Source organism: Lutjanus erythropterus, chromosome 12 (genome assembly GCF_056507025.1).
Source record: "Lutjanus erythropterus isolate fLutEry1 chromosome 12, fLutEry1.hap2, whole genome shotgun sequence".
NCBI lineage: Eukaryota > Metazoa > Chordata > Actinopteri > Lutjaniformes > Lutjanidae > Lutjanus > Lutjanus erythropterus.
Genome location: NC_139328.1, coordinates 14906550 through 14918899, shown reverse-complemented (window position 1 = coordinate 14918899; position 12350 = coordinate 14906550). Strand labels below are relative to the sequence as shown.

Below are 12350 nucleotides of genomic sequence, written 5' to 3'. Positions count from 1 at the left end.
ACGGGCACTGGGAAATGGAGCACCACGAACAACGACACAAACTGTCTGAACTAAAAACGCACATGACGACTCCGCAAGCTGTGCCTGTTTCCCACAGAGATGGAGTACACGACTGTGTGTCATAACAGCTATTAGAACAAAGACCACCTTCCTGTTCTGGATCACGGCTTCCTCACCATCTGAGCCCCCCAAGAAGTAGATACCATCTCTAATACGAGACTATAGACTCCTTGTCTCCAGGCAACAAGGTGTGTAATACCAAGTGAACCCTCCACATGTCTACACCATAACAATTAAAGCCTTCAGAAAACAGCGAGTCATCATTACAGTAAGCCTGTTTATTGTAGCAACAGCGGTTTCCCCCTTTGTGCCCGAGGCGTTTCTAATACAAGAAGAATGACAGCAGAAATATTAAGGTACCTACTGTCACCATGAGACACCATTTTCTCTCAAAAATGCATGCTAAAAGAGCGAATGACTCAGAGCTGAGCAGACCTGAGCCAAAAATTCCTTTATGTACTACAATTAGATAAAAAAAAACAACTCAAATGCTAAAATGTTTACTTATTTCTGACCTCCATTTACAAAGAGGCTCGTGCTGCTCTGGATGTCTCACTTGTTGTGGGAGAGGAGAAGAGTGCATCCCTAACAGAAGGGCCTTTCATCGAGCATTGTGTGGAGGAGCAGAGTAGTCTTTAAAACAGCACGCCTCACGTTAAGCCCTCACAGTGTGGGTTTGACATGTCGGAACATGAGTGAAGAGGAAGGAGAAGAAGAAGACACCCATCTGATTCAGTTCTCCTCTGCAGGAAACTGAATGCAGGTTACAACTCTCTCATCAGATAAGGCCGTTGCCTCATTTTCTCAGATTTCCTGCCGTTTTGTGCCGACCTGTTATTTTCAGATGTATTCTTTGTACTTCATGTGATGATTTTTATTTATACTGTGTTATTTTTCACGTAATTGGAGGGTTGATAAAAAAGGTAGCAGCCACAACTACCAATTAGACAAATACAGTGAAAGGTTACAGTCTTCACCACTTGCTGCAGTATCTAACATTTACAAAAAATGTATGAATAGAGAAATAAACAGAAACAACAGAGATGGTGAAGCACCTTCTGCAATGTCACCACAACTGCCAGACGCATAGCAGCTACATACAGCAGCAGCCACTTTAGTGGCTCATGACATATTGGTATGGGATTAATCTGGAGATGCTCCAGTTTAAGAAACAAAACTTTTCTATGGATGTCAACTTTTGAGCAAGGACAAAATCCAAACTGTGGTCTGCAACAGACTAGGTGAGCCTTGTTTTTAGCCTGGCAGTTGTTGATGACTTGCAGCCCCTGCCAGAGGAGTGTGGAGTCTGCACTCAGCATAAAACAAAGCAGTCGATAAAATAGGTTTTTCAAAAAATGTGAATCACAGCCACTACAAGAGGTCCTTAAGCATACAGTCAGAAATGAGCACAAAAAATCCTAAGCTGATGGTTCCAGTAGTACGTCATTAGCTGCTGACAGAGCAGACAGTGGTTCATACACACAAGAGTCCCATTGCAGAAGCAGATACAGACAAATTTCCACATTATCAATCTTTCAAAAGTGGGAAACATTCAAACAAAAACCAATACATAGATGACTATCCAGGAAAATTAAGTGATATCAAAGGCCAACGCAGAACTTGAGCTGTTGGCTGCTGACGAGCGCTGCATTTTTGGAACAGTAGATTCTCCTTATCATTGACCGTAACACCACTTATGCTTTCAAGGACAAAAAACACTGAAAAGAAGAAAGCAAGAGGACATTAAAAGCTTTCACACAAAATTGGACAGCACCTTACACCCATGCAATTTTTCACAACAATCAGACAAGTCTTTTATAGCAGACGTGGAGGAAGAAGTCAAACACTAGGGCTGCAAGATTATGGCCAAAATTATTATTTATCATCATTATTCATTGATTTTAGAGAAAAATATTTTTATTGCACTTTCACATTTAAATAAACAGAGCACTGCTTTTATTTCCATGTTGTGCTACATTGCTGCTAACGTGCAAAACTGTGCATTAAAATAAAACTGGTCCTTATTCACTGTACATCTCCATGAAGCAAAATATAAATAAAATTGTGGTAAACTTTTTACCCAAAATTTACATCGACATAGCAACACTTTCATGGAGCTATGGATGTCTGAGGAACTACTGGACAAGAAAGAGGGACTAGCTCTTCTCCTTCTGCTCCAGACATCCAATTTTCCTTTTGCTTGTCTGCTCTCTGCTGTATATTACTCCTCTACTCTGGACTGCAGCTGCAACCTTCAGGAAATTTTACACAGGCTGCCGCTGCAGGGTGAAACGCACTCAATTTCATATGCAGCAGAGTTTCCTTAAAAGGGAGCATGCACTTTACACATCAATAATGCAAATGATTGTGTTCATTGAATTGTTCAAAGCCGAAATCATTTTTAATCAAATTAATATTCAATTAAGTTAAGCCCTATCAGTTACTTTTCTTAGGTAAAAGTAACAACACAGCAATGTAAAATACTCCATTACAACTAAAAGCCTTCATAAAAGTCCTACTCAAGTAAAAGTACATAAGTATTAGCAGTAAAATGTGATTTAAGTATTGACGTAAAAGTATTGGTTTGGCCCCTCTGACTAATTAAGTATTATGCTTGACACTGACATTGACATTAGATTATTAATACTGAAGCATCAACACAGTACTGTTGCTGTTGCAGGTGGACTTCAAGCTGCTTTATATTGATGGTTAGCAGGTCAGCCGTTAAGAATCATGGACAGGGGGACAAAAATTTTCCAAATTGGGCCCCTCATCCATACCCACTCCAGCATGAGCAGGTTGTAGTATAATAGCCTTATAAGGGCAGTGCAGCAGCAGTCCTTAAAATATTGTTAAGGGAACGTGCCAACGTTACTTAAAGGTTAAGCAAGTTTTATTTGCTAGTCCGCCTAGCTTCTCACCTTTGCTCAGCTTTACCTGCTGCCTATTGCCTCTCTGCTCCTTTCATTTTCACGTTCTCTCTGTACCCCGGCTTTTCTGTATTTTAATCACAACAATAATTTACTTTTCATGCAAATGCATATAAATTGTACTGTCAGTGATGCAAGTCATAAGTTGTTCTTGATGGGCCTGTTTACATGTCACAGACACCTGAAATGTGACTGAATCTTGTCATATTATCCATTTTGTAAAATCTTCATCTAAAAATAACAAGGGCTGAGAAATATGACAATGTATATTATGTAACAATAGAAAAATATCTACTGTTTCATATTGTATTCTGCTGTGGTTTGTTATTACGCTGTGTCGCAAATCACAATCTTTACACAAATACTTTTCATCATTTGGACGGCACTTTACATTTTTCTGCACGCCATGGATGCAGGCAGGAAATCTGCATGAAGGCAACACAAACAAACGCAGAGGAGAGCGAACGTGACACAGAAAAAACAAAACAAGGAGCTTGTACCAAAAAGAGGGGTTACTTCTGTTGCATGGACTTGGCTTGGGTATGAAAAGTCAGAAACAGACCAGAGAGTTGTACTTTGTAAATTATGCCACAGACTCAAACCAACTACACAAGATTCATGTCTAAGAAAGGTTCTAAATAAAAACAAAACAGTAATCAAATATGACAAAGTGCCTTTCATTTGTCGAGCACATAATTAAAAATGTGTGCCTTTCCATGTGGTAATTATATATAAACTATATATTGTGATATGTATTGTTATCTGGATATCCAATTACCTACATCAGGATATGAGATTTTGGTCATATCACAAAGCCACACTAGTAAAGTTGTCATTTAAATGTAGTAGTATAATATCTCCCTATGAAATGTAGCCAAGTTGAAGAGGCTTAAAATGAAAAAACTCAAGTAAAGTACCTCAAAATTATACTTGAGTAAATGTACCACCACTGCTTTTTAGGAAATGTGATAGAGACGATGTCCCACTTCTGCCATCCTGGAGGCACATACAGTACAACCAGTTTGTTATCCTGCTTTTTTTTTTTTAAAAAAAAGCCCTAATTGAATCCATGTGCCGGGTGTTACGTCATGCTTTAAAAATGAGCATCCCCACCATTACTGTGTCCCAGAATGCCTATGGAGAGGACACCAGTGTCTTTGTCTCAGCGAGGGGAAAAGTGCGTTGCCAGCTTGTTTGTTAGGTTTTTCACTTCACTGCTCATGTCTACTCAGATAAAAATGACCATTCAGTCTGAGGGTAGCGAAGCACAATCACCCCCCCCCAACTTATTCCATTTCATGAGAAAAGAAAATGCAATGAGAGCAAAAACCCTGTGCATATGGTTGTGTGCGTGTGCATACATACGTGCTGTGAATGTGAAGTGGTTTTTGGAATGAGAGAGGACAACCTTGAGGTCTAAATTTCCACTCTAGCTCTGACGGACTTTCCAACCATGCTTTCCCACTGTCATAAATTACAGAGTGAGAATTTAGCTAGCAATTAGTATTTCTACTTCCCTTATTTGCCAACCTCATGACCAACCGACATTCCCTGGCCTGTCTGACTACTTTTATCATGCCTGTCTTGAGAAAACGGTCCTATATCATCTTCCCTTTGTGCGCTGTTCTCCAGAGCCATTTACACAGCGAACAACACAGTCAGAGCTCTTATCTCCACTGTTCTGAGCTCCCTAACACCAACCTCTTTTTTTTTCTATCAAAGGAGGTAAGTGACAAACACAATCAGCAGAGAACGAGGTAAAAATCTTTACGCCATGCAAGTCTAATGCGGTCTGGATGGCCTGGCCTACTTAAAGCTCTTAAAGCCTTGTGTTGTCTGCAGACAGGCATTGATCACTTCCCCAAAAATAAATTGGACGCCCCAGTTCAAACAGGATTCTCATTTAACATGAGATTTGCAAATTAGGTTTTAAGATGTCTTGCAGTGCAGCGCCCGGGTTGACTGACTCAATTTGTGGAGTTTAGAGAGGAATGTGTCAGATGTAGCTTATCTTTTTTCTCTACCCAAAAACAAGTGCAAGTGAACAAACTGATGAAAACAATTAAGTGTGAATTAAGAAGAAAAACTGCACAAAGTGATGAACAACATTCAAAACTAAACTCGCCGTGCTAGTTGGTGTAGCAGTGTGTACTGATTACATTAGTTGCCCATTGTGCCCACAATCTAAGCGTTATCAATACGTTGTCGACAAACATTAAAATAATATAAACTGAGAGTGTCTGCTCTGTACAGCAGCAGCAGCAGAGCTGCAGCACAGAGTAGCAGGAGTCAGATTTCAAGCATAAAGCTGTATAATCACAGCCTGACATGAGGTTGTTTGACAACTGGATATGATTGCACAGACTGAAATCTGTTGGAAGGCAATTACACAGAGCACCAGCATCACCAAACAGTGGTGGGCTACAGGCAGACATAAAAGTATTATGTTGTTATATACAGCATATGACCATGAAGGCACTAGCTCATGCTAACTTGGCGAAACCCGACAACCCTTGTGAACTTAAACTTAACGTTATTTTAGAATTGTAGCTACAGTTGTTGGGGTGACCTGCAATTTGAAACTTAATAATGAGCCACCTGTCTAAGCATTTGTTTTGTTCAAAGAAAGAGAAAGATCTAAAGATCAGTGACGGTTGCACAAACGCTTCAAGTTTTCTCTTAAAAGGTAGAGTCATTTTGATTTGTCTGACTTGTTTGTAAGAGCATCGAGACATCAAACACCAACATTGTGGGTTGGTGAAACATCCTCAGCACAGCAAAACAATGAGAAAATATGGAAATACAAGCAAAGGGCAGGGTCTCTGCAAATACAGATGCCACCACACACTAGTGGGCCGTAAGTGATGACCGAAAGAGATTATATTTATATGATTTGGCCCCTAACATTAAAGAAGATGTTCTAAAATTATATATATTAAAGCTTGTTGATCTAATCTTTACTTCTAAAAAGTCCTGTGTAATTGCTAACACTTGTGTTGTCATGAGTTTATTAAGTAAACAGTAATGTAATATAATGTCTCCTCTACCTTCAGGGATTTTTAAGACCTCTGCACCACATTTTATTTCACAATAATGACCTGCTCACTTATTACATGGTGACCTACTTAAAAAATAGTTAAAAAAAAGCACAAAATAATAATGTAAAAAATTATTTTAATGGTCCTCCAGAGTCTGTGATTTGAACTGTGTCCATAACTGCAGTCTGTTCTACACAGAAACTGTCTGTTATACAGAAATAATAGACCTTAGAATCCTATAATTGACCAAATTTAACAAAGCCATGCATTAACCAGTGGGAAAATCTGCTCACCATGGCATCACTAATACAAACTACAGACCCTCTCTCAAACTTCAAACGAACAACAGTTTGTAGACTTGTTGGCTGAAAAGTTTACTGTCTCTTACAACAGCAGGATGCTGCTCACCTCCTGAACCACAGTCCTGAAAAACAAGATTTACCCTCGCTGAGATTAGCAGTGGCAGATGCTCAAATATGAGTTATATTCAGTTATTAACAGATTTCCCTCTGCTCATGCTCAGACTGTATCACTCAGTGATTATTCAATGTCTTGCTGTCTCCTCATTTCATATCTGTAGCAGGTGAGAGGCCATTATCACACTGTGTTACTGTTTGTCCCAATTTCCTTGAAAATGTCTATTTGTCTTCAGCATAATTACCTACTGCGAGTCTGGCTCATCCTCCCCTGCTGATATGAATGAAATAAGGAAATGCATCTTTTAGATTAATTTTCAATCTGCGTATTTCTGAAGTAAGCAGACCAATTCCTACTACAAGCAAGAATTCAGAGGATCAAATGAGACATAGCAGGAAGCGAAGGGAATTCCATCCTCATGAAAACATTTCATGTCAGATTCAAGATAAAGGATCACACACGGGGGATTTTCTTTAAACTGTCAATAGGTACTGGCAAGTTGAGGCGAGTCAGAGTAAATACGCATCAGTGAGCACTTTTCTGTCTCCTGGATCCTGCTGACACCTTATACTGAGATTTATCACAGAGTTCTCTCTGGAGTCCCATTCCAAATATTTCAACCATCACTAGATAAGTGCACTGCTGACCACCAAGACCTCATGACAAGCCACCCCTCCTCCAACCCAAAGACCTCCAGAGAGCCCCCATCTCACCTCTCACGGTTCACTGATCACTCATGCCTCCACCGGCATGACAGAGTGGCTTTGTTCATCCACAGGTGGGGGTGGGGACACAGCCCTGCACACCTCAAACCCCTCATCTACCATCCCCCAAAACCTCCCTCACACACACACACACACACACACACAAGATTTAAAAGTCATCACCTGGAAACACTTGAGGTGAGTGTGTGCATGCGTTTGTGTGTGTGCTTAGTTTGGGGCGGGGATTCAGCTTTCTGGATTCAATTTAGGAGCAAACACTTAGGCAGGTAGCAACAGGCGCTGAGTCCCTCCCAGGGCATTGAACACCTAGCTTTGCACAGGCTGATCGGCACACCTACATTCCTGATGCCTGACTGACTGACTGCAGTGGAATAAATGGACAAATACCACTTGACACACCACCACAAGGCATGGTAACCTTGGTAACTTGACATGTGAGAATACAAACAGACTGGCAGCCCAACAAGGTTGACCTCAAGACCCATTATGAGGTTACACTAGTATGAGAATGAACTATCTGCTTTGCTGGTTCAAAGGTTGGCTTAAATAGAATGACTACAGGATATGTGTGACCTTACATTAGTAGAAGACATTAAGTGGTAATTTGGATTGTTTAAAGTGGGGTTGTATGAGGTTTTTAATGATAGTTTATAACCTACAGTAGATGCTGGTTGGCGTGCCTTAGTTTGGAGAAACAGAAAGGGAAATATTCAAGATATAGTGTCCACTTAAACTGATATGATTTTTAAGGTGGACCTTTTTGAGCAGATAAAATACTTTTGTTGCTGACCCTGTCTATAACAGTATATTAATTGTACTGGCACTCCTTTCTGTTTCTCTTTACTGGGGGTGTGTCGATAGCCATCCACTGTACTTAACACACTGACTATGGATAGGTACCTTGTACAACCCCATATCAAATAATCTGAACTATTCCTTTAGGCAGTCATGGTCGAATAATTAGGTCTCCATGCGAAGGTGTGAAATCGAAGCTTGACGCACCAAACATAGCAAATCACAGTTATTAATTCAGAGAGTAACAAATATTTGCCTGCCTCTGCCTGCTCTTCCAGGCAACTGGACAACCTAACACCACTGTCAGAGTTAACCTTTAAACACTGTGCTTAAGTCGTCTTCTCGTCTCCCCATCATTATAGCATGTAAGCCCTCTTAATTTAGCCCTGTTAGGCTGCCAAACGCATCCCTATTACAGCCACTAACTGCTTTAATGCTGCTGCTCTAAGCTGCGTCTTTGAGAGGCCGGCAGAAAGCATTATCAAGACTCCCATGTCCTGTGTGTGGCTAACAGAGACAGCACCAGGACTGTGTTTTACCACAGATACACCGCTGGACAACAAGCCATTATAATGTGTTCTTATCAGTCACTGGTGATTTCGGTAAACTGTACTTACCTATTAATTTAGTGCACTTACAAGGCAAATTAATTGCTGTGCAAGTGCATACAAACACACAGAAGGTTCACACATGAAAAACACTGGAGAAAATAAAGCACCCAAAATAGAAATTCCAAAAGGACTCTGAAACCAGACGTTTTTGAATGCCATCCAAGCTCACAATTCTCCATGTGTTTTTCATTTGCCTGTCCTTCTAAAAAAAAAAAAAAAAGTGCACTTCCGTGTTTCTCTTCTAACTTTCTGTGCAGTGAAGGAGGGGCCATAAATGAAGAACTGAGCTGAGAAACAAATTCAGCAATCTTGCAGGTCTTACCTTGACCTTTGTCGGAGTCAATGCCTGCCAGAGTCTCTATGGCGACTGGCTGTGACTTATTATCCCCGGCCAGGGGATTCTGGCCAGCGTCTTTGCTCTGGGACAGCTGGGATTCACATTTGCCACTGGATGGCTGCTCTTTCCTCCTGAAACGGCTGGTTATGAGCTGCCATATGCTTGGTTCTTCCTGAACTGGTCTGGAAGACAGTTTTGTTGGACAGAGGGGGACCTCCATGACCTTGACCTTCCCCTTGCTGTGGTACTGAATGTACTGCATGCCCCCATCCTCAACCTGCTCACTGGAAGTGGGAAGCATTCTCCCTGTGAGGTACGAGAAAGGCCGTGGTGACATTATTGTCTCCTCGGATGTACTTTTAGTTCGAGAGCACTCCTTTGACTGGGTTTCTGACGCTAAAGTGACTTTTTCTCGGGGTCGAGTCCTTCTGATTCGCATACTGAAGCTCCGTCTTAAGGAGCTTAGCGTACTTCTTGGAGCATCAGATTTGCCGTTTTTTGGAGAGGATTTTTCATCTTTGTCACTGTCCCTCTCCTTGCTCTTATCTTTGCCAAAAAACTTCCAACGAAAGCCCCCTTTGAGAAAGCCCCCTCCATCTCCGTTCCTCTGGCCATCTATCTCATCATCAGAGCCCCTTTTTCTCAGCTCCAGTACTGTCATACTGACAGGCCTGGGCTTCCAGCCCCTCTGGCGGACCCTGTGGGTCACCTCTTGGGGGGACGATGGCCGCTGAGCCACAACAGCATTGAGGCCATCCACAGCTCTCAGCTCAGCCTTCCTGCTCCTGTACTGCTGGCTGTTTTCTACAATGCCTGCCCTCTTGAAGGCTTGCTGGGTCTGGGTCTCTGACAGGACTGAGCCTGGGCCTGCCAGCATGCACACACTCCTGGGCCTCCGCAGCCGTCGTTCTTGTTCAGGGTGAGAATCTCTTTGCTGCTTGATTGAGTCGCCATACATGCTCACCGTCTTCCTCCCCAGCGGAGCTTCATCCTGACGTGGCCTTCGCAGCACGGCCCGGGGCAGAGAGCTGTGTCTTGCAACATGTTCCCCAAACACAAGCCCTTTAGCATGTACAGTGACAGAGCGTAATGTTGCGCTGCGAATGTGTTGCTCCTGGGTGTCTGCCTGAGCTGCTACCTCCGCCGCGTCTCTGTCTTGCTGTGAAGAGTTACCTGAGTTCTTGGAAGGCTGTGTCAGAAACCTGTCTGTCTTCATTTTTCCCTCCACCTCCTCCAACTCCTCCTCATTCTCCTCCACAACCACCTCCTCTTGTTGCCTCCCAGCTCTACCTGTGCAGCTCAGGGAGGTCCACCTGTCAAGTTCCTGTTGTGCCCTGCCCAACCTGGGGCTGTTCTCCATTGGCATTACACTAATTATCTCTCCTCCTGGTTGGCAATTCTCCACCAGGGTGTGGGTGACCTGGCCCATTCCCAGCGCAGACACCGGTGCATCTCCCTGTGTTTCTTTTAGGATGACAGAGATGTGGTAAACAGTTTTCCCCTGCTGCTGCTGGCCAATAGTTGTACTCCTTGGGGTGGCATCCACGGTCCCACTGCTGAGGAAGAGCATGGCACTGATTCACACATACATCCTCATTCACACACCGATACAAGCAAGCAGCACCAGTCAAAGCTCACATTCTGCCCGGGAGTTGTTGAGATTCAGCTCATAAAGTCCTTCATTTGAAGACTAAATTCCTATGCCAGGCATAATCCTTCACCTTTGACATGGGAAAAAAACTTCAAACAAGTCAGAGCAAAGCCCTGCTGCCACCTGCATCCTCTGGCTGCTTTACTCGCAGACTCACACAGGCATTTAGATGGTAGCTGCCTTCTCCCCCCAAACTTTACTCTACCTGTGCTGCACAGGCAGATGAACAAAAGAAAAACAGGTTATCCGCTTGTTTTGCAATAAAGTCACATCTGTAATAGCTGCAAAAGTTGCAACTTAAAAAAACACTGAATCATCCTTCCTCTTTGCCAAGTTACGAACTGTGAGCAATCCTTGTTGTTGGCGGTGCAGACAAACCCCTTAATCTCTGAGCTCTTGCCATGCAGAGCATGAGGGAGTGAGTCTCTGTTTGAACTTTCAGCTGCCTTCCAACCCCCGGGACACATGGAAAACAAGGAGTGGATCCCACGGGCATTTAACACGCCCTCCTGATTCCTCCAGAGCAGCTTGTAGCCCTCAGAGACGTAAACAGACAAAAGTGAGCATGAGATTGAGAGAAGACTGTTGATTACAGCAGTGTGTAATCAGCTCGAAGACTAACAGCCATGAATGGACACTTTGTGTTTTCCTGACCAATTGCAAAACACAAAAGACAGATAATTTCCCACATTTAATGGAAGAAGAGACAAGTACTTTGTTATTAATCCACTTTAACTTGAATATATTTAAGGGTCTGGCATTTCTACACTGCTTATGTTGGACACAGTTCAGTCAGATATCTTTTGATAAGGAAAAACTTACACAACATAAAAAAAAATCCCTGCCTCCCACTACAACTACAAATCTGTGTTAGTAACATGGAGTAGCCACACAAATACACACCACACTGGATCCCACCACACAGCCTACACACAGTGGGAGAGCTCAAGCTTAATGGACCAAGCATCCTTTACATTTTCCTGTTCCATTTCAGAAGTGTGCTGCTCTATGATGCATTAATGAACTGAAATGGAGCCAGTAAATATAGTGCCATAGCTATACTATAAGGACCATCATCTGAATCAAGCCAGATTTTACCTGCTCAGCTCTGCAGCACTCTAGTTGCAGTGCGGTTTGGGCTGGAACACTGCCCCTTTGTGGTCAAAAAGAGAAAAATGCTGGTAGGAAACAGAATACTAGGGGAAAATTTTCCCTGAGGTTACACTGACATTGGTATAATTTGTCTGAACAATGTTTTCATGATACAAGATCAGAACAACCCTCTCTATGTTTGGCTATTATACTGAAACCTCTTATTACAAAATTTCCTATATTACATATATACTCAGAAACAGGTGCACTGTCATAATTTATCATCACTGCTTAAGAGGGTTTTTGGCAGAGTAAACCACAGAACAAAATGGCAACGCTCAATGCCCATTCTCACTGTGGGAAATCCAGTTTAACCATCATTGTGTCACTTTGGGGAAATCCGGTGAAGCTGGAAGGTGCAGTCCATGCGTCACAGCAGCTCTGTGCCAACAGAAGCTGGTTTAAAAACCTCTTGGTAATACTGTCTATAAAGGTCATATCTACAATACTTTATTAGCACAATCATAAAGCATTAATAAGGTTTTATAAAAATATTCATAAATGTTTATAACGATGTATGACAATTTAAATGCGGTTTAAACATCATACCATTGCTAACAGCCTAATACAGTGCTGTTACTTAAAGCTCAAAAAATGTTACAGCTTATCATTGATCTTTATAAGACTACATAAG

The 12350-nt window shown here is 42.2% G+C and overlaps 1 protein-coding gene across 2 annotated transcripts in view; it reads right to left on the bottom strand.

Annotated features, from left to right (window-relative positions):
- agap3 (ArfGAP with GTPase domain, ankyrin repeat and PH domain 3) overlaps positions 1–12350 on the bottom strand; it is a 180649-nt gene that overhangs the window by 92958 nt on the left and 75341 nt on the right. Inside the window, exon 1 of one of the 2 annotated variants that reach the window (XM_084731419.1) lies at positions 8899–10939. The exons of the other annotated variant lie outside the window; for it this stretch is intronic. Within the exon in view, the coding sequence (XP_084587545.1) occupies positions 8899–10483 (1585 nt within the window). The 5' untranslated portion in view covers positions 10484–10939. Of the gene's footprint in view, positions 1–8898; positions 10940–12350 lie in introns of those variants that run through there. 2 annotated transcript variants of the gene reach the window in all.